The sequence below is a fragment of the Pseudophryne corroboree genome, chromosome 9 (assembly GCF_028390025.1).
Source record: "Pseudophryne corroboree isolate aPseCor3 chromosome 9, aPseCor3.hap2, whole genome shotgun sequence".
Taxonomy (NCBI): Eukaryota; Metazoa; Chordata; class Amphibia; order Anura; family Myobatrachidae; genus Pseudophryne; species Pseudophryne corroboree.
In genome coordinates this window covers 188899840-188926517 of record NC_086452.1, presented here as the reverse complement: position 1 = coordinate 188926517, position 26678 = coordinate 188899840, and the positions used below count along the sequence as shown (strand labels likewise).

The window sequence follows — 26678 nt, the reverse complement described above, 5'->3', positions numbered from 1 at the left end:
AAGTTGGAGACGCAGAACGTTACAGGGAACCCAGAATGTTCATTTGTACTGGGCCCCATTAATTTGAATGGTAATCGTGGATCTGAAGACTGGTGAGAGCGGAATGCATTAGCTGCCACCTGGTGGTAATGTGTAGTAAGTAAATAGGTATCCTGTAATCACATAGTGAACCAAGGGGGTCATTCAGACCCGATCGCACACTGCATTTTTTTGTAGCCGTGCGATCGGGTCTGAACAGCGAATGCGTGTGGCCCGCAATGCGCAGGCGCATCGACTGCCGGCGATAGCCATCGCCGGGCAGTGACAAATCTAATGAAGAAAGCGACCGCACGGGCGATCGCAAGAAGATTGACAGGCAGAAGGCATTCTTGGGCGGCAGCTCACCGTTTTCTGGGAGTGTCCGGAAAAACGCAGGCGTGCCCAGCCGTTCCGGAAGAGGATTCCTGACGTCACCACTTGTCCGGATCGTCGCAGCGGCTGAGTAAGTCCTGGGATGTGCAGAAACTGCACAAACTTTTGTTTGTAAGATCACTGCACAGCCGATCGCACCCCTGCAAAGTGCCTACCCCCTCCCCTGAAGGCGGCGATTACCTGGTCGCAGCAGTGCAAAAAATAGCCTGCGTGCTACCAGGTCTAAATTAGGCCCATAGACAGCTGCTACTCATAAGCTTTCCATGGCTTCATGCCAAATGACTCCCTAACCTTCCCACATAAAAGTGTGTTTCTCAGTCTACTGGGCCTAATTCAGACCTGGTCGCACGCAGGCTATTGTCCGCTTGTCTTATGCTGCCATACAAAGAGCTATATTTACTTGTCTCATTTGCTTAAACAACAATAGTCATGATTAGTACGCATATCCACGGGCAATGGAGAATAGATTAGAGCATCTTTCAATACATTTGTTCATATTTTAATTTGATTAATTATAAAGCAACTGAGCAGTTCTAGAATTATCATTCATTTAGCCTCAAGGCTAAAACAGCAAATGCTTAGAAATATTACAATCTCTCCTGGTAGGGAAAAGTACACAATTATACTTTTGTTTACAAGCACATTATCAGCCTTAGTTGTACTGTAGCTTGCAGCAAAAGCTCACATTTGCAAATTAGCATATACCACTCTGTAATAGACACTCATAATACAGGTTGAGTATCCCATATCCAAATATTCCGAAATACGGAATATTCCGAAATACGGACTTTTTTGAGTGAGAGTGAGATAGTGAAACCTTTATTTTTTGATGGCTCAATGTACACAAACTTTGTTTAATACACAGTTATTCAAAATATTGTATTAAATTACCTTTAGGCTGTGTGTATAAGGTGTTTATGAAACATAAATGAATTGTGTGAATGTAGACACACTTTTGTTTAATGCACAAAGTTATAAAAAATATTGGCTAAAATTACCTTCAGGCTGTGTGTATAAGGTGTATATGTAACATAAATGCATTCTGTACTTAGTCTTAGGTCCCATCGCCATGATATCTAATTATGGTATGCAATTATTCCAAAATACGGAAAAATCCGATATCCAAAATACTTCTGGTCCCAAGCATTTTGGATAAGGGATACTCAACCTGTATAATAAACACGTGTTATATAATGAGACTTAAGTATGTATGCAATTACAGATCACACCAAATGGTATTGTTACACTGGTATATGCAATGTGTGCAGTATGTCATCTATTGCTAATGCACAGTTTAAAGTAGAGATGAGCCGGTTTGGTTCTCAGAGAACCGAACCCTACCGAACTTCACTACCCGAGCCCGGCTCGGTTTTTCCCACCTGACTCGGAAACCAAAACGAGGCAAAACGTCATCATCCCGCTGTCGGATTCTCGTGTGGTTTGGATTCCCTATAAGGAGCCACGCGTCGTCGCCATTTTCACTCTGGCATTGGAGAGTGTAGAGAGAAGACGTGTCTTCGTCCTCAGTGTCCTCAGTGTCCGTGTCTTGTGCTGCATCTGTCCAGTCACAGTGGTTGTGTCCTCTGCTGCCATATGTCCAGTGCTGCTGTGTATAACTACTGTCCAGTGGTGCTATGTTGTACTGCATCAGTCCTGTAGTGGTGTCTTGTGCTGCCATATATCCAGTGCTGCTGTATAAGTCCAGTCCAGTGGTGCTGTGTTGTGCTGCATCAGTCCAGTGACAGTGCTGCTGTATAAGTCCAGTCCATTGCAGTGGTGCTGTGTTGTCCTGCATCAACCCAGTGGTGGTGTCCCTGTGCTGCCGGCCTGCCGTATATGTCCAGTGATACTGCCGTATATGTTCAGTGATACTTCCATATATGTCTATTGATACTGACGTATAATTCCAGCGATTCTGCCGAATAATTCCAGTGATCCTGCCTTATAATTTCAGTGATCCTGCCTTATATTTCTAGTGATCCTGCCATATAGAGTGGTACTGGCGTATAAGTCCAGTCCAGTGATACTGCCGTATATGTCCAGTGACACTGCAGTATATGTCCAGTGGTACTGCCGTATATGTCCAGTGGTACTGCCGTATATGTCCAGTGATACTGCCGTATGTGTCCAGTGGTACTGCCGTATATGTCCAGCGGTACTGCCGTATAAATCCAGTGATCCTGCCATATAATTACAGTGGTACTGACGTATAAGTCCAGTGATCCTGACGTATAATTACAGTGGTACTGGCGTATAAGTCCAGTCCAGTGATACTGCCGTATATGTCCAGTGATACTGCTGTATATGTCCAGTGATACTGCCGTATATATATATATATATATATACCCTGTTGCAAAGTGGATTACTGAGGCCATAACAACTATGCTGGTGTTAGATGTGCATCCTGTATCTGCCATTAGTGCAGTGGGCCTGCAGTGCCAACCCTAGACGGGCCAGGAGTTTGTGCCGCACACTTGTGTCGCTTAGCTTAGTAATACAGCTACCTCATTAGTTCCTGCTTCTTCACAATGACAGAAACTGGGCACTGCACGTAATCTTACTGTCACTGAGCAGGAGCCGACTCATTGGTGACGCCCCTCGGCCGGTGCACCCCCCGCACCCTCCGTTGTGACACCACTGATCTTGACCGTTGGGATGCATACGCATGTGCAGTAGTTCAATAATTGGCCACTGTGCGAAAACGAACAGCAGCAATCAGGTCTGAATTGGGCCCTCAGATGTGGACAGAGGAAGCAGTAGTGATTCTCAGATATAGCAATGCAGCAGGAGGCATCTGGAATAAGTATGCATTAGGGATCCGTGCTTTGTGGATGCAGCATCAGAGCACATGTGACTCCATTGGCCACTGCAGCTCCTACAAAGGGTCCAGAAATCCTTTTCTGAAGACAGAGATTTTAACCTCGGCACTCCCCCAAAACAAAGGCCATTGCCGCATCCTCCCTGCCCACAAATGGCTGCAGAATGTCAATGAACGGATGCCTGCAGCTGTTCTGCTTCCGACGATGCAGGACCTGTACAGCACATGCGCAAAGTACCGAATATCTGGACTGTACGATATGAGCGGCAAGTACGTCAGGACCTGAATCAGGTCCATGGTGCTGCGTGTTATTCGCAATCAGGCCCATGGTGCTGTGTGCTATTCAGAATCAGGCCCATGGTGCTGCGTATTATTCACAATCAGGCACATGGTGCTACGTGCTATTCAAAATCAGGCCCATGGTGCTACGTGCTATTCAAGATCAGGCCCATAGGGCTGTGTGCTATTCAGAATCAGGGCCATGGTGCTGCGTGTTATTCAGAATCAGGCCAATGGGGCTGTGTGCTATTCAGAATCAGGCCCATGGTGCTGTGTACTATTCAGAATCAGGCTTCCTGCGGCACTAGCATATTTTTGCACAGATGATGCATCTAAAGACTCAGATGCTGTGTGTTTTGTGCTCACATCTGAATAAGGCCCTATATACTGTACTGTCCTTTACTAATGTAATATGCATTTTGTATTGCTTTGTGTTATTACATGTCCAAAGCCTACCTGCTGAATTTTGCCAGGAGTGTTGCGACCATTTTTCAGGCATGTCACAACTACGATCCTGTACACAGAAAACATGGTGCTAGCCTCTCAGTTCCTGCAGCTATTCTGCACGACCATAGGTTACCCCTTTAGGTCAATTGTCAAAGGATCAGAGACAACTGCTTGTGCATTTTTACACAGTTGCTGGGATCTGTGAAGCCACCGGTGGGCGTCTTATACATTTCCAAGCAGCTACAGAATTAACATATTCTCACAGGTTAGCTTCATACAAATTTGCAGCTCTGCATGCATTACTGTATGAATCAGGGGCATAGGGGGTCATTCCGAGTTGATCGCACGCTAGCTGTTTTTAGCAGCCGTGCAAACGCACAGTCGCCGCCCACTGGAGAGTGTATTTTCGCTTTGCAAGTGTGTGAACGCCTATGCAGCCGAGCGCAGCAAAAACATTTTGTGCAGTTTCAGAGTAGGTCTGAACTTACTCAGCCCTTGCGATCACTTCAGTCTTTTTAGTGCCGGAATGGACGTCACACACCCGCCCTCCAAACGCCCGGACACGCCTGCGTTTTCCCTACCACTCCAAGAAAATGGTCAGTTGACACCCATAAACGCCCTCTTTCTGTCGTATGGATTCTTTGTTACATCCATAGCTCAGCAACGATCTGCATTGTACCCGTACGACGCACGTGCGCATTGTGGTGCATACGTATGTGCAGTAGAGACCTGATCGCAGCGCAGCGAAAATCAGCAGCGTGCGACCAACTCGTAATGACCCCCATAGTAAGGTAGACGGCTGACAAGTGCAAGATACTGTACTCCTAGCCTGTCCTTGGCTTGGTGACAAAGATTCCCCTTCATCCTCTCACATTAAATTGTGTTTTTCAATTTCTTGTCAGTTTATCTTAGCCTACCATACAAAAGAGCTATATTTACTGGGCTTAATTGCTCAATCAACAAGCGTGATCAGTACACATACCCACAGGCAACAGAGAATGGATTAGAGGACCTTTCACTGCAAATTGGTATATTTTGTTCTGTTTAATTATAAAGCAGCTGAACATTTCTAGAATTATCATTCATTCAGCCTTCAGGCCAAAAACAGCAAATTATTTGAAACATCATAATATCTCCCGGCAGGAAAAGACACACAATTATACTTTTGTTAACTAGCACATACAGCTGTAGATGTATTGTGCTGGAAAGCTCACATTTGCAAATAAACACACTCCACCCTGTAATAATAATAGTGAGTGCATCAACACTCTAAAGGGCTGTTTCATCCATGTACAGTATGCATCTTTTGCATGCGCAGCATGTGTGGCCTTATGCTAATACTGCACCAAAAGATATTTCAGTGTTCAAAGTGTTTGTCCTATTCCTTGCACATGGAGTCGCACCAATGTACAACAGGGATAGCCTTTGTGATGTCACCTCCCAGCAGAGCCGGCCCTAACCAATATGATGCCCTAGGCAAAATTTTGGCTGGTGCCCCCTAGCACCACAGCTGGTTCCGCCTCTGACCTTGCACCTCTTTCCCAGCACTATCACCCCTCACCCATTTTGGTGTGTGTACCCCCTATATTTTAAAAAGGAACAGTTCGCACATTTGGCGCACAGCCCAAAAAGGGGTGTGTTTTTGCTGGCAAGGGGCATGGCCATACAATAGTAACCCCAATTCCAATTACGCCACACAGTACTGCAACTTTATTCACATTTGATCATACGATAGTGTCCATAATTCATATTACATCCCACAGTAGTATCACTTTACCTTATAAACGTTACTCCTCACAGTAGAGCCCTTTATTCACATTACATCACACTGAATTGCTCCTTATTCACATTACACCACACCCTATTGCTCTTTATTCACATTAGACGACACAGTAGTGCCCTTTCTATACGCAATGCCACATAGTAGAGCACCTTAAACACATAATGCCACACATTAGTAATGCATTTATACACATAATTCCACACAGAAATGCCCCTTACACATATGAGACACATTATTAATGTCCTTATAAACATAACGCACCTTACACATTATGACAACCTTTATTAATGCCCTTTTACACATAATGTCCCTTACACATATGCCGCACATTATTAATGCCCTTATACACTTAATGACACACATAGTGTCCCCTACACATTTGCTGCACATTACTAGTGCATTTTTACATGGCACACATACTGCTCCTTACACAAATTCCGAACACTACTGCACAACCAACCCACTCACACTGCCACTAACACTGTGACCTCTGTCTCTGCTTGGATACAGATGTGTCCTCATAAATCTTGCCTCAATGCTAACGTCGGGCACTTTTTTTTAATGAAAATGTATCTAATTTGCATTGCTATGTGGCTAGGATGCACAAGCAGCTTCTGCTAATTAAAATGATATGCAGCATGCCTATATACTGTGTGAGACTGTGGCTGTATCTGCAAATGCTACACACAGAATATAGGCATGCTGCATATCATTGTAATCAGCAGAAGCTGCTGATGCCCCTAGGCATATCAAATGCCCTAGGCAATTGCCTAGTTTGCCTATGCCTATGGCCGGCTCTGCCTCCCAGTCATTGCTCAGGAATGCCAAGCACATTTCCAAGACATTTCGGATACCACGGGTGGGATGTAATGAAGTCTGGCCGTGTGGGATGCTGGCAGTGCGGGATGCCAGCCACACTCAGACTTTTTAAAGGGGCAATCATTTACAACCATGCCTTGTTAATGATTGCCCCTTTAAAAAAACGTCCCAGTTCATCCAGCATCCCACATGGCCACTGAACTTGGATTTCATTACATCACTGCCCATGTGTTTCAGTCGTAGCTGGCCTCTATGCATACACACCTTGGGGTGCATGCGCTGTGCGACTTAGACACATGCACAGTTGAAAAACATTGACCATTTGCACAAATATTGGCATTACTTGTGACTCTGAATCAAACCCTTAATATAATGAACATGTGTCACATACAGATGTGTCCATCTTCATCCTGCCCACTGCGCGTGTGTGTGATCCTATAGTTCACGGGGGCATATCCAGTGCACACGAATGACCGTGATACTTGCAGCAAATTACCCACGATTGCCGCGCTTAACGGCAATGATGAGCAAAGATTCATATGTATCATAATAAGACTAAGGGGGAAATTTACTAAACAGTGATAAGAGCGGAGAAGTGAGCCAGCAAAGAAGTTGCCCCATCAACCAATATGGTTACAAGGGAATTACTGTGGGTGCTTATTAAGGTGCACGGGCCATTTACTTTGTGGGGAATAATATAGTGTTGCTCAGAGTATGTGCACAAGAATGTTCATGTATGTATATATATATATATAAATTCCTTTGCACATACTCTGAGCAGCAATACGTGTGTGTGTGTGTGTGTGTGTGTGTGTATATATTTTATCAGGGCCGGCTCTAGGCATGTTCGAATAGAGCGGCCGCGCAGGGCACCACCCTTAATGGGCGCCGCGCGCTGGCACCGCCATATTCGAACATGCAGCCGGCCCTAGTCACTGCAGGCGCTTGTGTGCACTGTACGCGCTGAGCGGCGCCGGTATCTAACGTCAGACGCCGGCGCAGCGCACACAGCGCACACAAGCGCCTTTGACGCTTCCTGGCCGCCCGCCCTCCCGCCCGCACCCGGCCCCGCACCCGCCCGCCCGCACCCGCACGCCCGCCCGGACCCGGACAGCAGTAAGGATGGCACTGTGGGGGCATTTATCTGGCACTGTGGGGACATTTATCTGGCACTGTGGGGACATTTATCTGGCACTGTGGGGGCATTTGTCTGGCACTGTGGGGACATTTGTCTGGCACTGTGGACATTTGTCTGGCACTGGGGGCATTTATCTGGCACTGTGGGGACATTTATCTGGCACTGTGGGGACATTTATCTGGCACTGTGGGGGCATTTGTCTGGCACTGTGGGGGCATTTGTCTGGCACTGTGGGGACATTTGTCTGGCACTGGGGACATTTGTCTGGCACTGGGGGCATTTGTCTGGCACTGGGGGCATTTATCTGGCACTGTGGGGACATTTATCTGGCACTGTGGGGCGCACTGTGGGGGCATTTATCTGGCACTGTGGGGACATTTATCTGGCACTGTGGGGACATTTATCATTTTATCTGGCACTGTGGGGACATTTATCTGGCACTGGGGGCATTTATCTGGCACTGTGGGGGCATTTATCTAGCACTGTAGGGGCATTTATCTAGCACTGTAGGGGCATTTAGCTAGCACTGTGGGGGCTTTTCTGTATCTACATATCTGGCACTGTGTGGCCATTTATGTATCTGGCATTGCTGGGGGGCATGTCATGTGTTGCTGGCACTGCTGGGGGGCATGTCATGTGTAGCTGGCAGTGTCATGTGTAGCTGGCAGTGTTCCCACTAGGCGTCTGTGGCTAGGCAAAGTGTCTAACGTGCTCTGCCTGGCGCAAAGTGTCTAACGTGCTCTGCCTGGCGCAAAGTGTCTAACGTGCTCTGCCTGGCGCAAAGTGTCTAACGTGCTCTGCCTGGCGCAGTGTGTATTAACTGCACTACTGTGTGGTGTAATGCGAATTGCCACTATTATGTGGCCACGCACCTTCCCCACGAAGCAACGCCCCTAAATTTTTGCTGCGCGCCTTCGGCGCGCACTGTCCATGCTTTACCATGTAGGTAGATGAGCACCAAGCATTACAGTATGTACATCATTTTGCCCTCCTAACTTAAAAATGTGCCCTCCCTGCCCTAAAAAGTGAACACTATCGTGTAACTGGCACTGCTAGGGGGGCATATTGTGTGTAGCTGGCACTGCTGGGGGGCATATCATGTCTATCTGACACTATACTGGAGACATTGTGTGTAAGGAACACTACTGTGGCTGTTATGTGTGAGGCTGCTAATTGTGTGCGTAGAGGGTGTGTGAAAATATATTTATTTATAGTCTAATAATATGAAGTTATGAGACCACGCCCACTTTCCAAGAGGCCCCACCCACTTTTCCTGGAGCACGCCTTCGGCGCGCGCATTGGGGGGGGGGGGGGGGCGCTTTTACATGTTTTCGCTCAGGGTGCTAGTTGGCCTGGAGCCGGCCCTGTATTTTATTTTCTATTTTTTTTTAATGTATTTTTTTTTGGGGGGGGGGGGGGGGGAAGAGGGGAGCTGCCTATTTGGGCAGTCCAGAGGCCCACAATTTTTAATGGCAGCCCTGTGTATGCTGCTATTTCATACTATACAAGGTAATGCGTGTTAATTAACTGTCTGCAGGCAATTGAAATACATAATAATTTTTAACATTCCTTTTCCCTTAAGATATTTGTATACTGTAGAGAAATTAGACAACTGTATTTAGAAAAAAAAGGCATGTCATCTATAAATGTTTAAAAACAGGGTTTAAACATAAATAGAAATGCAATACAATACAATAAATACAGTGTTGATGGTCATGTTCTTTGACCATACAACTCTTGCATTAAAATTTTGTATACAATTCCGTACTCATCATTTAATTACATTGTGCAATTCATTTTTCAATTCCTATTTATATTGCTTTTTAATATTGAGAACATATATTTTGTTGACCGTTAGCCTAATTTTCTTGCTGAATAAATAAAGGCTTGTGACAATGTCATATTCCTTTAGGGTTTCTTTCAGTTTATCTTTAGAGTAAACACCGTGCACGTTATTAATTAAATGAAAGCGTGGGCAAGTGGGAGAAAACTCAAAGTGATGATGCAACTTCCTGTCCACCACAGGAAATAAATCAGTCAAGATAATACTTGACATTTTTTACTCATTCATCACATATTATGTACAACTGCTTTCGAGGAAAAAAATAGCATGTGTTGGACATTTATTTTAGCAACATACACAGATGTTCATTAACAGTAAACACCAAATGAAATATTTTGAGAAAACATGGATGATGCACGTAATAGGACCGACACAGGAAGAGGAAGTAATATATGTTCAATGTATCTCTCCTGTGCATTACCAGAATCTCAAACACCATGTTTTTTGTCATTATTAAAAGACCATTTAAGGACTCCACCGAAATTCAGTTTTGGGGGGAGTCTATCACGGACTAGGTATTCTGTAGATCAACTCGGGAGCCTCAGGATCCTTGGGCTTAACTGCAGCAAAGGTGAAACATGGAGTCTTTATTTCATTCTTGCTCATTGCGTAGGTACTAGCTAGGAAACACAAAAGCATAGGAAGGAAACCACTGACTGGAGTTGTCTAGGATATGTCACTGGAACCCATGGATGTCAACCTGGAGCTGTTTGAGAGAACTCAACCTATTAACCCATAAATATAGGATAGAAGGGCTAAAACTCACTAAAATAACTCTTACCAAAAAGAACTCTTTAGGTTTACCTAAGAAACTCAATACAATATAGTACTGGAACTGAAGTTGGAACTCGAATATGTTATGATAAAATACCGTGCGCCAATACTGGCTGCCCTTGAGTTCAAGATGGAAGGAAAAGTGTCACTGTCTCGATAACTGAAGTTGGAACTCAACTAGGGACCAGAGACCAATGAATTCTGATCTGATAACTACAACAGCCAGCAGCATGGAACTTACTCTGACCCATACCTGGAATTGGAGCCCGGATCTGGAACTCAGGAACTGAAAACCCGAAACAGGAAATTCAGGACTGCTGATCACCCCGGCGCACAGCCTTAGAACCTACACACTGATCACAGCTTGGAACAACGTCCATCTTCCAGGTGTTTCGTGAATGCGCAGTAAGGAAATCACTGGCCGCTATCCCATTTTCTCAGAGACCTGCACATGCTGTGTAGTTCTGGGCACTAGAGTCACTAGGGGACCTTAGCACTGTCCCAGAGTCTAGTGCGACTCTGGGACAGCACTAGGGTCCCCTATTGACCATAGTGCCCAGAGCTACAGCACTGCCGGCTAAAGAGGAGGGGGCTCAGACAGAGCCTGCACACGGGCCTTCGCCTCGCTAGATCACCCTTGGATGCAGGCTTAAGAGACCAGTAGTAAGGACAGGCACAAGTAGAAGAAGTTGTAGGGGAATATGTGAGACTTCTCTGGGCACCCTGCTATTTACCCAGAACACAATCACCTCCTGCTATTGCTATGATCTGTTCCACTATATGCTGCCAGATTGTTCTTGCTCTTTTGGAGCTGAATTAATCTGATTTTGCTCTTATTGGGAGCTAATTTCTATATCTCATTTACTCCTTCTGGAGCTTGGTTACATTAGTTTTAATCACTTAAACTATTTTTATTATTTTATTGTTTTGATCTATGTGCACCCTCTTCACTGTTTTTAGCAGTGTGTCATATGTTTAATAAATTTGTTTTCTCTTATGTCCTAGAGGATACTGGGGAACCATTTAGTATCATGTGGTATAGACGGTCCACTAGGAGCCATGGGCACTTTAAGAATTTGATAGTGTGGGCTGGCTACTCCGTCTATGTTCTCCTACCAGACTCATTTTAGAAAATGTGCCCGAAGGAGCCGGTCACACTTATGGAAGCTCCTGAAGAGTTTTCTGCATTTATTTTTCTGTTTGTTATTTTCAGACAGGACTGGATGGCACCAGCCTGTTTACTTAGTGGGACTTAGGGGGGAGAACGGCCCATCCTCTTGAAGGGTTAATGGTACCATTCCCCGCTGACAGGACACTAGCTCCTGAGTGAACTTTTCACAAGCGCCACCACGGCGAGCATACATTTGTGCAGCATGCCGCCTCCCCTAAGAGAGCCAGAAGAGTGAAGAGTGGTGAGTACTAAGCCAGCCTGGTTAGCGGATCGCTGGACATTATGGCAGCATGAGGGTACGGAGACGCATGGCTTCTAACCGGGGCGGATTGCGTCTCCAGACTCAGTACACAACTGCGTTTCAGTACACTGTACACAGTATCCACACTGGCAAACAAAGCCTTAAAATGGATCTGTCTCCATTGTAAGCACAAATGACCTCAGCCAGTATAAAAAAAGTGGAAAGACTGCGCGCCATTGAGGGAGCGGGACTTCACTACAAGCGGATCCAGCAGCTCACCAGCACCATTTTCCCTCTGCAGTGGACACAAACGCTGACTGACAGGGAAGCTCAGCTCCTCCGGTGTGACTCCAGATTACCTCAGCGGTACCAGGGGGTCATAGCAGAGGGGGTGCGATTATTAGTACTGGGTACTTAGTCTGCAACCCGGCTAAGTTTGGCATTAGCTATAAGGGTGCTGAGTGCTGGCTCCAGGCTACCTCTGTGTCTCTCTTGAAGGGCTCTTTGTGGGTTAATTGTGCTTTTAACCTTTTCCTGTGTGTGTATGTGCCATTTACAATATGTCAGGCAAAGAGTGTGTTTCATGTACGGCAGAGTGTTCCTCTTCCCCAGGGAGCTCACTACTATGTACTCAGTGTAGTGCACCTTCCCAGGCTAGCGGGGCTGAACCAGCGTGGTTGGATTCCATTAAAGGAATGATTATCCAATATCTCTAATAAATTGTCCCGAAATGAGAAAGAGACGCAATACTTAAGACAGTCTGTGGATGAGATTATGAACAGAGACTCAGTCCCCAAACAAGCGTCTCAGTCCCCTGCCATTTGTCCGCAAAAACAAACTCTGGCCCATATCCTGCAGTCTGACTCTGATGCTGAGTGGTCAGACATGGAGGAGGGGGAGGTGGATTCAGAAGGGAATAAAGGCTGCTCTCTCACAGGGAATAGAGGCTTTTATAGAACCCATCACGGAGGCGTTCTGCAAATGCCTGTTAAGGTGACAGAGGAGTGTGAGGAATCTTATTTTAATGTAAAAAAGAAGTCCTCAGTCACTTTTTCTTTGTCAAAGGAATTGAATACCCTGTTTGAAGAACCATGGGTTACTTCTGATCCCTAAAAGGTTACTCTAATTTTTTCCTTTTCCTACTGAGGATAGGAAAAAATGGGAAAGTCCACCGATGGTGGATGCATCAGTGTCCAGGATGTCACAGAAAATTGTATTACCTATCCCTGGTGCTGCCTCCCTGAAAGACATGGCTGATCGTAAAATTGAGACTACACTCAAATCCTTGTACACCGCTGCTGGGGTGGACCAGAGACCCACTATAGCATGTGCGTGGATTACTAAAGCCATTGCTAAATGGTCAGGTAACCTCATTGAAGGATTGGATTCTTTATCTAGGGGGGAGATTGTGTTACTCCTGCAACACATACAGGACTCTGCAAACTTTATGGTGGAAGCCATAAAAGAAGAAGGTCTGCTTAATGCATGCACCACTGCTGACGTGTACTCTAGGAAAGGTGGTGGAAGGCCTACCCTTCACAGGAAAGGCCTTATTTGGAGGCGAACTAGTCAAAATGGATCTCCAAAGTTACTGCGGGTAAGTCCACATATCTTCCTTTCGCAGCTCCCCCAACCAGGAAGACCTACTCAGGACCTACTCTATAGTCCTTTCGGACTGCCAAGTTTTAGGGCAAAGCCAGAGGATCTTCTACAGCCAACAGAGGCGCTAGAGGTAAACCACGCAAACCAGCAACTGCTGGTTCTAAGGAACAGAGCTCCAGCTCTGCTTCCTCAAAGCCTTCAGCGTGATGGTGGGGGTAGACCACAATGCCTGTAAGACTGGCAGGTGGGAGCCCGACTAAAGAATTTCAGTTACATCTGGACAACATCATGCCAGGATCTTTGGGTCATAGATCTTATTTCCCAGGGCTACAGACTGAAGTTTAATGATCTCCCACCTCACAGATTCTTCACATCAGGCTTACCAGTTTCACAAGAGGCAAGTAAAACCTTACAGGATGCCATTCAAAAACTGGTACACAGAGGTCATTGTTCCAGTTCCACCTCATGTCCAAAACAAGGGATATTATTCCAACTTGTTTGTGGTACCGAAACCGGAGGGTTCGGTAAGGCCGATTATGAATTTAAAATCATTGAACCCGTATTTACGAGTGTTCAAATTCAAGATGGAGTCTCTGAGAGTGGTGATCACAGGTCTGGAGGAGGATGGAATTCCTAGTGTCTCTGGATATCAAGTATGCGTTCCTTCGCATTCCGACCTGGCCGCCTCACCAGGCTTATCTACGATTTGCACTGCAGGACTGTCACTACCAGTTCCAGGCCCTTTTGGTCTCTCCACGGCACCAAGGGTGTTCACCAAGGTGATGGCAGAGATGATGTTTCTCTTTCGCAAGCAGGGAGTGAACATAATTCCGTACCTGGATGAACTTCTTATAAAAACACTGTCCAGGGAGAGGTTGTTGAACAGCATTGGCCTCACAACCAAACTACTCCTGGATCACGGGTTGATTCTAAATCTTCAGAAATCTCACTTTGAGCCAACTCGGAGGCTCCCATTTCTGGTAATGAAACTGGACACACAGTCGCAGAAAGTTTTTCTTCCATTGGAAAAGGCACTGGTAATCCAGTCGATGGTTCAGGATGTCCTGAAGCCAACCCGGATATCGGTGCATCTATGCATTCACCCTCTGGGGAAAATGGTGGCCTCTTACAAGGCTCTTCAGTACTGAAGGTTTCATGCGAAGCCCTTCCTGCTCAATCTGTTGGGTAAATGGTCCTAATCACATCTTCACATGCACCAGAGGATCCGTCTGTCACCAAAGGCCAGGATCTCCATTCTGTGGTGGCTACAGACTTCTCACCTAATCAACGACCGACAGTTCGGGATTCAGAATTGGATTCTGCTAACCACAGACGCAAGCCTCAGAGGTTGAGGAGCAGTCAACCAAGGGGTGCAGTTTCAAGGAAGATGGTCAAGTCAGGAAGTTGTCCTTCCAATCAACATTCTGGAACTCAGGGCTATATACTACGCCCTTCTGCAGGCCTCATATCCTCTTCAAGATCAGGCCATTCAGGTCCAGTGGGGCAATGTGACGGCAGTGAAGTACATAAACCGACAGGGCGGAGTGAAAAGCAGAGCAGCAATGTCAGAGGTGTGAAAAATTCTCCTCTGGGCAGAAAAACACGCTGCAGTGTTGTTGGCGGCGTTCATTCCGGGAGTAGACAACTGGGAAGCAGCCTTCCTCAGCAGACACGACCTTCACCCGGGGGAGTGAGGCATTCACCTGGAGGTGTTCAGGTGCTTGACACGTCGATGAGGATGTCTACAAATCTACAGGATTGCCTCTCGTCTCAACAAGAAGCTCAAGCGGTATTATTCCAGGTCGAGAGACCCACAGGCAGTGGCAGTGGACGCTCTGACGACTCCATGGGTCTATCAGATGGTGTACGTGTTTCCTCCACTTCCTCTGATACAAAGAATTCTGAAAAGAATAAAAAGGGAGAAGGTTCAAGTAATTCTCATTGCTCCGGACTGGCCAAGAAGGGCCTGGTACGCGGACCTTCTGGAGATGCTCTTTGAAGATCAGTGACCTCTACCTCTTCGTGAGGATCTTCTGCAACAGGGCCAGTTCGTCTATCAAGACTTACCATGGCTACATTTGACGGCATGGATGTTGAACGGCTGATTCTAGCCAGGAAAGGCATCCCTGACAAGGTTATCCTGACTATGATCCAAGCTAGGAAGGGGGTAATGTCTAAACATTACGACCGTATTTGGAAGAAATATGTCTCTTGGTGTGAGAGCAGAAAATATTCTGCGGTGGAATTTCATCTGGGACGTTTCCTGCTTTTTCTGCAGTCGGGTGTGGATGTGGGTCTACGTTTGGGCTCCATAAAAGTCCAGATTTCGGCCTTGTCCATTTTCTTTCAGAAACAATTGGCTTCTCTCCCTGAGGTCCAGACATTCTTGAAAGGTGTTCTGCACATCCAACCTCCCTTTGTGCCTCCCACGGCACCTTGGGATCTCAATTTGGTGCTGCAGTTCCTCCAATCTGACTGGTTTGAACCGTTACAGGAGGTAGACGTAAAATATCTTACGTGGAAGACCGTCACACTGCTGGCCTTGGCTTCATCAAGATGTGTGTCGGAGCTGGGGGCATTGTTTTTTAATGAGGACAGAGCTGAACTCAGGACTCGTCAGCAATTCCTTCCTAAGATGGTTTCTGCGTTTCACATCGACCAACCTATTGTGGTTCCAGTTGTTACCGACACCTCTGTTACTTCAAAGTCTTTGGATGTTGTGAGGGCTTGAAGATGTATGTGAAGAGAAAAGCTCGTCATATGAAATCGGACTCGCTGTTTGTTCTTTATGATCCCAATAAGATTGGGTGTCCTGCTTCAAAGCAGTCAATTGCGCACTGGATCAGGTTCACTATCCAGCATGCTTATTACACAGCAGGATTGCCGGTTCCTAAATCTGTACAGGCCCACTCGACTAGGTTCGTGGGTTCTTCTTGGGCGGCTGCCTGCGGTGTCTCGGCCTTACAGCTCTGCCGAGCAGCTACTTGGTCAGATTCGAACACGTTTTCAAAGTTCTACAAGTTCGATACCTTGGCCTCTGAGGACCTTCAGTTTGGTCAATCAGTTCTGTAGGAACCTCAGCACTCTCCCACCCAGTTTGGGAGCTTTGATACTTTCCCATGGTACTAAATGGATCTCCAGTATCCGCTAGGACGTAACAGAAAATAGGATTTTAATTACCTACCGGTAAATCCTTTTCTCGTAGTCCGTAGAAGATACTGGGTGCCTGCCCGGTGCTTTGTTCTTCCTGCACGGCTACTTGGTTAAGTATTGTTGTTTGGTTCAGCTGTTGCTGTACCTGTTTCAAGTTTGGTTAGCATGGCTTTCCTCTTGTTTGTGTGTGCTGGTTCGTAATCTCACCACTATCCTTTTATATCCTTCTCTCAAAGTATGTCCGTCTCCTCGGGCACAGTTTCCTAGACTGAGTCTGGAAGGAGGGGCATAGAGGGAGGAGTCAGCCCACACTATCAAATTCTTAAAGTGCCCATCTATACCCCATGGTACTAAATGTATCCTCTATGGACTATGAGAAAAGGATTTACCGGTAGGTAAATAAAATCCTATTATTTATCTACATTTGGTATATTACTTGAAACACATACCGCTTAAGGATCACGTAAACACATACTTTGCTACAAGTAGAAGAAGAAGCTGGCGGTGCTCACAGCGTCAGTTGGTAATACAGGCACACAGGTAATAGTGGCAACAGAGGACACTGGAGACAGAAGGAGAATAGCAGTAACTGGAAACCACAGATGCAGATACTGGAAACAATGGATAATACAGAGATAACAGCAATGAACAGGAAATAGTAGAGATACTGCCCCAATCAAAATATTTCTGAAGACCCCAGAAACAACATTCTGAAAAAAAACTGTAACAGTTATAAAACCAATAGTAGCATTATGTTGTCCACAAATTCATCACTGGCAAATGCAGGATTTCTAGAGGGGGGTGTCTAAATGCAATCCACAATCTCCCACTCTGTGTAACAGTGCAGCTGCTCTGCAGTCAGAAAGGAAAAGGAAATGCACCAATCAAAAGTGTGAATCATGTAATAAATGCTGAATTTTTATTCAGCAATGACTCTGATAACTTTGTGAAGTCCTACAGTACTTATACACTACCATCACATTTGATAATAACTTAAGGATTTAAGAGAGCAGACCTTCTAAATTCTACAGGTTGAAAAATGGACACTTTAGGTTTGTATTTAATGTCGACATACAGAAAGATGTTTTACTTTGGCCATGTACCCTACAGCCAAAATGAGCAGATTCCATCATGTAGTAGACCAAACAAATTCATCTCAACAGGGACCATTGGCAGATTTTCTGCCATGACAAGCCAGTTTTATAAGATAAGTCATTTACTAATACGCCTCCTAATGGTTTGTCCGGGTACCTGAAAATGACATGTTTGGCAAAGTCTGCACATGTGGGAGTAACATTAACCTACGTGACATGGATTGGGCCTGGCATCATCCAAAAATTATATCTGGGCTAGGTGTGTTATTATTTGAATCTTTTCAAATGTTGAAAAATTGTATCCTTAAACCCTGTTTCTCCTCCTATGTGCAGATGGACTTTCTGCCTTTCAGAGCTTCCTGAAGATGGAATTCAGTGAGGAAAACGTTGAGTTCTGGATGGCGTGTGAGGATTATAGAAAGGTCAAGTCTCCAGCCAAGCTGGCAGCAAAGGCGAAGAAAATCTATGAGGAATTCATTCAAGCCGAGGCTCCCAGAGAGGTAATAGCAAGAACAGAGGTGGGAAACTGTTGCTGGTAGAAATGGAAAACAAAAGCAACACATAACGCGGTTAACAACACACAACATACGACTACATATTGCTCTACGTCAGACAAATACTGTAGGATACAAGCAGGCAGGTGGGGTTATATGAAGATGGCATACTTTTATTTTGCCTTACACACTGCTTTTATGCTGGCAAGGGAGTGACACATTGTTAGCCCTCACAGTGGTAAGCAACACCAGACTATGCCAAGCTAATCTGATCATGACACAATTTTACAGTGACACCAACAGTGTTGGGTCCCTCTGCTATAGAGAGGGATGTACTATGCAAATGCAATGCATTCTGGAGCTTGGACCCAGTAGGTACTGCCATCTTTGGGTGGCATTACCCAATAGAAGTCTATGGGCTTTTCTTTGCATTCCTTCCTAAGAGGGATCCAATTGCATCCCTCCCAGCACCGGAAGTCCTTTGATCGCAAAGGACAGCTCTCATCTGGAGGGCTGTCCTTTGCGAATGTCTTCGACTTCGTACATACTGGCGTTATTTAGACTGGTACATACCCGATAAGTGATAGTATGTACCGCAATGCAATGCTTAATACATCCCACCTATAATGTGAATCCAGACTTGGCCAAAGAGTGGATATCAGGGTAGTAGTCTAAAGTAAAAAAATAGATTAGTCACATGGAACTACAAATGTCAGAAAGCCTTGGCAGCCATTAACAGCTAGAACATGCTGGAGCTTACGGAACTACAAACACAAACTTTAAAAGTATATTAATAAAAATAGAAACTCCCATAAACCTTTTTTTTTTACTGTTTTATTACACTCGTAAATCCATATGAAATCTTCTGTCTACATATCTAAAGTAGTCCATACGGATTACAAACAAATAACAGAGCATAATAAAACGTCGGTACTTCCAACTAGCATGGCATTACATTTCACGAACCTGCTGAATTGATGTCAAGGGGTCAATATGCAAAGCAAACAAGCTTTGGCCTCACTGAGGCCTATTAGTAGGAGGCTACATCACAGCATCAGAGCATGCATTAGAGTTTTAGTTAGAGGAAAGGGTGAATATTGGCAGGGCTGTTTCTAGCCAATTTGTCTCCAAGTGCGAGATTTAAAAATGCGCCCCCCCCCCCCATGACATAAAAAAGTGCCCCCCCCCCACACCTAGATAAAAAAAACAACTTGCGCACGCACCCGGCAAGGGGGCATGGGCTCAACTAAATGGGTGTGGCCTCATTTAAATGGGCATGGCCTCGTCTGAAAAGACTGCCTCACAATCCAGTTTTTGACCCTGCTCCAACAGATCACGACCACCACAGGAAAAAAAATTCTACCATATTAAGCCCCACACAGTAATGCCCCCTGCACCATATTATGCCACACACCGCAATGCCCTTGATACATTAAATCCCCACACTACGGCAGGAAAAAGTCCCCATTTCACACATTACGGCAGGTGTCCCCAATTTACACATTGAGAGAGAGAGAGAGAGAGAGAGAATACTTACAGAGGCGATTACCGCTCTTCGGCCCGCCTCACCAGTCGCTCCTCGCGCCGGCCTTTCCCTCTTCCTAACTTGGATCCCCCTATGTACTCCGCTCGAGGGGGAGTTTCGCGGAGTGACGGGGTTGCGTCGTGACGTAACGATGCAACCGCGTCATTCCGTGAAACTCCACCCCCCGAGCAGGTTACTCGGGGATAAATAGGAGGGGGAAGCAAGGAGCCACAGTTAGTGCCGCTGCGGGCGCCCAGTGCGGTTGCACTGCTCGCCTGCCCCAAGAAACGCCCCTAAATATTGGCAATATAATGGAGGAGCAAGTGTTGTATATAATATGATGTGCTAAAGCGTTGCGCTCATGAGCCACGTTAAGTTACTGGGGGGAAAAAATTATTTGCTACTACTTTTAGGTGCTAAATCAACCAGGTAATTAATGGGTTACAGTATATTTGATAGTGGCTATACAGTATATAATGGATGCTACTTGAACTGTAGTAATAGGTTGATGTTCATCTATTTATCTGTCTGTCTGTCTGTCTGTCTGTCTGTCTGTCTGTCTGTCTATACATTTCACATATGGCATATGCTTCTGTCTGTCTGTCTACCTACCTACCTATCTGAATATTTCAGCGTGTATGGATTTTTTCTGAGTTTCAGCTTGTTCGCCACAAATCAATGAAGTCTTCACAAAACTTTCTGAAAACATTAGTAAAGCTCTCACCTGCATCAGCATTATTTTACGCTGGCTGTAGAAATCCATTAACTTGTTCCTACAGCTTTTTCATCTTTACATCTTCAAGGACTCTTAAGGCACCAGTGGGGCATTTTTGTAGCCTTTTATTCTCTGATTAAAGCTTGGCTTTCACATGAGTAATAAATGTGGGTGTAGAAAACAGACACATGGCAAGTATTTGTGTAAGCAGTATTTACTGTCAAAAGCTACAAAACAGTATTATCAAGGCACACATTTATCTTCAAAGAGATGGAACAGAAGTCTTACCAAGATCCTTTCCTATTTTCATTATATTTATAACATGATATATTGTACATGTTGTAAAAGTACAAACTGTATATAGTGTTACATATGAACTGATTGTCTGGTTGCCAGATAACAACATGTAGCACAATATCAGGAGCCTTTCATTAAAGTATGTATTTATTTATTTATTAACTATAATAAATGCCATACAGTATGTAATATTCTCCCATATAAATCTTGGATAATACACATAATGAATATGGAATGAACACTTAAAAAAAAAGTGTAACATACAATGGATACAGAAAAAGCTAGAAGCGCTTTTACTGCAGATGTAATGTTTTTATTAAATAAATGTATATTATTAAGAGTTTGTGCTTGCTACAGTAATTCAATGCAAGCTAGTGCTCATATTTAAATGACAAACTTTTATGTTGCAAATAAAAGAAACAAAACACATCTAACAGCTATTTATTTAATGTATATTAAAATGTACAGTAGTGAGATATGGTAAGCTAGAACCAATTAGGAGACCTATGCACGGATGAAAGCAATTCAATTTAGTATTAAGTATTAAACTAGCATAGGGGGCAAACTGAATAATATTTTATCCAGCCACACGGCAAAGGATAACTCCCTGGCTGCTATTTAACTGATTGCCTCCTTTCTGTGACATGGCACGCATGTATCACTAACAGACATACAGTACGTAAACACAAACATGACAATAGGTTGCTCACCCATGTGCTCCATAATTTACACCCCATAACCCGCATTCCTACTTCCTCACTCAGCAATTCTCCACAGCACTCATAGCAAAATCTCTACCCACAAAGCATCACACTTTAGGATGGGCCAGTTGCCCTGGGGCCACCACAGAAACCACCTCTAACCTGCTGGCACAGCAATATCTGTTCTCTGCACCTGGTTCTGGACCCCTTTGCCAGAGAAGACTTCTGATGTCAGGCAGTGGATGGGCATGGGTGGTATTCTCACAGGCAGCATGGGGTGACATCCCATGGTGCTGCGCAAGTGGTGCAGAACCAGAGACTCTGCACTATAATGCAGCAGCTGGATGTGCTATGTGGAGGGTAGAGAACTCTGGACTCTCCCTTTACTACTGGACATTTACTGTAAGTCTAATGGTTCCTTGCATAGTGACCTCCTAATCCGGGTACCTGGCATGCTGCTGCTGGGCAGGACAAGAGTCTGTGCACAGTGTTACCCTGATGCAAGTCCCCCCAGAAAAAGCTGCACTCCATATCTCCCAGGCTGGTGGGGTACGTATCCAGAGATTGCAGTGTCTCCAGTGGGCCAAACGTCTAAACAGTAAGTGTATCTGGTGGGCTTGGGTGGTAGGCAAGTTTGTTGGCTAGTGATGCACTCAGTGCAGGAGGGCCAATAGCAGTGGCCTCAGTGTAGGAAGTGAGCTGATAAAAGTGATTCACAAAACAGCAGGGATGACAACAGGCTCCATGCAGATGGGGTGAAAAGCAGATCAGTTCCAATGTGTCCGATGTGAGCTCATACAGTATGGCTGGTATTGGTGACTACAAGCTGGGCATTGTCTAACACAGGCTTAGTATAACTTGTCGATACTTAATCAGTCAACAGTCAAAATGTCAACAGCATAATTTCATCAGAAGAATGATTTACCATCATGTTTAAAGTTATAATGCACACAGTTAAAATGCTTTAGATAACATTGACTGTTGATGGTATAAGTGTTGACTATTTGGGTGATCTCCCGGCGCTGGTATGCTGGCCCCCGGGATCCGGCCGCTCATACTACACTCGACTATTTAACTACTTCCTTCCAATACAATATATTCTTTCTAAGATTCCACAAGCCACTAAACACCGCCACATTATACCAGTGGTGGCCAAAGTGTCCGACTGCGGACACTCGACCGATAGATAGTGGTGATGTGCAGTAGCAGTCAATAAGAATCAGCTTGATTCTTATTGGCTTGCTGTGCTGAAGCTGGAACTGGACTCGTCAGTTGTCTTGTGTGACAGCAATAGCCAATAAGAATCAGGCTGATTATTACTGGCTAAGGCTGTCACACAGGGTCGGTTCTCCCAGGGCCCACAGACAGACAGCATTGGGTGTAGGGCAACAGTTTAGTGCCCACCGCAAAGAAAAGTTTGTGAGCAGTGTGCCCGGATTCTCTGTCCTTAGATCCCCTGATTCCCCTCCTCTCTGCCTGTCACTCTGTGGCAGGTTTCTAGCAACATCACAACCTTGAAATCATCATCTCATGACATTGCCTAATGCTGTCCTGCAGGCTGCCTGTCAATGGATACATCTAAGCTGCAAAGACAGGGAGAAACAAGAGAAGAATGTAAGTTAAATATTTGGGGGGAGCGGTTGGAGCACATCAAAGAGGAGTTGGGGGGAGAAACATAATGATAAACAAACAGAGGAAATTCTGGGAGAACATTAATGGCCGAACATGGGGGGAGAACACTGTTGGGAATACTGAAGTGTGGGGTGGGGGACAGGACATTTAATAATAATAATAATAATAATAAAATTTATACATTTTGATAGTTTACATTTAATTGGCTCAGAGCCCTAAAATCATGCCTCTCAACCATCCCGAATTTGGTGGGACAGCTCCCATGCCCCTTCCCACGATAGTTTACATTTCATTGGCTCAGAGCCCTAAAAATCATGCCTCTCAACCATCCCAAATTTGGTGGGACAGCTCCCATGCCCCTTCCCATGAGGCCACGTCCCTTCCCGCATCTCTCAAGCAATTGGTGAGGGAGCCTACTCGCAAAGACTCAATATTAGATTTAATTCCGACAAATGGTGACAGGATATCAGACATATATGTGGGTGAGCACCTGGGATCCAGTGATCATCAAGCAGTATGGTTTAGTATAAAGACAGGATCCAACTCCTGTCACACAAAAACAAAGGTATTGGATTTTAGAAATGCTGACTTTGCAAAAATGGGAAGATGTTTAAGTGATTCATTGGCAGACTGGAGGAACTTGGAAGGGGTGCAGGAGAGATGGTAAAAACTGAAAAGTGCAATACTAAGGGCAACAGACCTTTGTATCAAAAGGGTTAGGAAAAGCACCAAGAAAAGGAAGCCAGTGCGGTTCACAAAAGAAGTATCAACTAGTGTGAAAGCAAAAAAGATGACTTTTAGGAAATACAAACAGACTCAAAATAATGACAAAGAGGTGTATCTTGACAGACGGAAGGATGCTAAGAAAGTGATCAGACGTGCAAAGGCAGAAGCTGAGGAGAAAATGGCCCAGTCAGTAAATAAAGGGGGCAAAACTTGTTTTAAGTAAATAAATGAAAGGAGAAAATCAAATGGAGGAATAATAAGACTTAAGACAGAGAGTGAGAATTTGGTGAAGGGAGACAAGGCAATAGCAGATCACCTAAATAATTATTTTTGCTCAGTATTTACTACGGAAGGAGAAGGGAAGGGGCCCCAGTTATGTTGCAAGGACATTCATAAAAATAAGGTAGATGAAAGTACATTTACAGAGGAGAAGGTCCTAACTGAACTTTCAAAACTAAAAGTGGATAAATCAATGGGGCCAGATGTGATACACCCAAGGATACTAAAAGAGCTAAAAGATGTGCTGGTGGCACCACTAACAGAATTATCTAACCAGTCACTAAATACAGGTGCCATTCCAGAGGACTGGAAAAGAGCAAATGTAGTTCCACTGTACAAAAGTGGAAGCAAGGAAGAAGCAAGTAACTACAGACCAGTAAGCCTTACATCAGATAGTAGGGAAAGTAATGGAAAAACTACTAAAAAAAGAGTTGTGGAATATCTTAAATCAAACAACTTACAGGATCCAAAACAGCATGGATTTACTGGTGGGAGATCATGCCAAACAAATCTTATTGACTTTTTTGACTCTGATGAAAATAATAGATCAAGGGGGAGCTGTAGATGTAGCATATCTAGACTTTAGTAAGGCTTTTGACACTGTCCCACATTGCAGACTGCTAAATAAAACTTGAAAGTGTGGGGGTGGATTATAAATAGTTAAATGGATAAGAACCTGGTTGCAGGATAGGAAACAGACAGTTGTAATAAATGGAGTGCAATCTATGGAGGGAAATGTTACCAGTGGAGTACCCCAGGGATCTGTACTCGGACCAGTTCTCTTTAATATCTTTGTTGGTGACATTGCAAATGGTTTTGAAAGGAAAGTATGCCTTTTTGCAGATGATACAAAGATATGCAACAGGGTAGACACACCAGGAGGGGTAGAACAAATGATTGATGACCTAGCTAGGCTTGAAAAATGGTCAAGAACATGGCAACTACAGTTTAATGCTAAAAAATGCAAAATCATGCACTTGGGTCTCAAAAACCCAAAGGCTAAATATAGTATCAAGGGTACTATAATGGAAACTACTGAGGAGGAAAGGGATTTAGGAGTCACTATTTCGAGTGACTTAAAGGCAGGAAAGCAATGCAACAAAGCAATGAGAAAGGCAAGTCAGATGCTTGGTTGCATAGGGAGAGGAATCAGTAGCAGGAAAAGAGAAGTAATAATGCCACTGTATAGGTCATTGGTGCGGCCTCATCTGGAATACTGTGTCCAGTTCTGGAGACCATATCTCCAGAAGGATATAAATACATTTGAGAGTGTACAAAGAAGGGCAACTAAAATGGTGCATGGCCTACATCACAAAACTTACCTGGAAAGGCTAAAAGATCTTAACATGTATAGTATGGAGGAGAGAAGGGAAAGGGGAGACATGATAGAAACTTTCAAATATACCAAAGGTTTTAACAAAGTTCAGGAGGGAAACATTCTTCAAAGGAAGAGAAGTATTAGAACTCGAGGACATACACTGAAACTGGAGGGAGGCAGGTTCAGGGGAAATTTAAGGAAAAATAATTTCACAGAAAGGGTAGTGGATAAGTGGAATAGCCTCCCATCAGAGGTGGTAGAGGCTAAGGCTGTAGAGCAATTTAAACATGCTTGGGATAGGCATATGAATATCCTTTCAAAGAATTAAGGTTCAAAAAGGGTTGCGATTACCTAAAGGATAAAAAAAATGGGCAGACTAGATGGGCCAAGTGGTTCTTATCTGCCGTCAAATTCTATGTTTCTATGTTTCCCATTTCACCACACCTCTATATATGGTCAAAAATTTCTGCCTTCTTTAATCACTAACATTGTCAGGATAACATAGAGACTTCTAAAAAGCCACTCCATAGTGATCCGGAGTGTCAGAAGAGGTCCAGCTCAGAGAAGAAAGAGAAAAAAGAAGAATTTATATAGTGTCAATCATTCAAATTAGATTATTGCCAAAAGTATTTGAAAATAAAACCCACATAAAATAGATATTTGGATGCAATGTATTAATGGATAGGTATTTCCTACTGATGTATGGTATAGTCATTTTGTGAATGAGCAGAAGAAACAAAAACTAGTGCACATTTTGTTTAAATTGTGATTGGGATAATTGCAATATGAAATAATACTAATAACTTTTCTGTAGTGAGATGATACATTTTAATTGTGAGGTAATGGTTCTCAGTAGTTCTCCTTAAAAAATATGACAATATTGTGCTCAAAAATAAAAATAAAACATTCAAATGCTAATCTGCAATAATAATAATAATAATAATAATAATAATAATAATAGTTTCTCACAAACTATAAACACAAACATACAAATTGGGATAGTAATTGTGCAAATTTATTTGCAGAATCCAGAGAACCATTGTTTTCATTGTCAGTCACGCTTTCTACGCGTTTCACAAGTAACAGATAGCTTTATAAGGAAAACCGATGTTTACTCAACAGGATCTTAAAGACTATAATGCACTGTAATTTGAACAATTATCAGACATTTGATCTCTATTACATAAAATCTTCAAAAATCATCAAAATTCTTTGAATGAAAGAATAAAGTTAATATTCATTATTTTAAAGCAATCACATTATAAGATAGATTACATTTCAATTCACTTATCAAAGATATAAATGAAAAATAAATGGCAGAGATACATAACCCTTTTTTACCAATGCAAACTGTCATAAGTAAAGGAAATACAATTATTTAAGACTGCAGCAAAATGTGATAATTAGAAAGGTAATTT

The 26678-nt window shown here is 44.1% G+C and overlaps 1 protein-coding gene across 1 annotated transcript in view; it reads left to right on the top strand.

Annotated features, from left to right (window-relative positions):
* Positions 1 to 26678, top strand: part of RGS5 (regulator of G protein signaling 5) — a 229978-nt gene that overhangs the window by 84513 nt on the left and 118787 nt on the right. The window contains exon 4 of the mRNA XM_063940041.1: positions 17907 to 18073. Coding sequence (XP_063796111.1) covers positions 17907 to 18073 — 167 coding nt within the window. The remainder of the gene's footprint in view (positions 1 to 17906; positions 18074 to 26678) is intronic.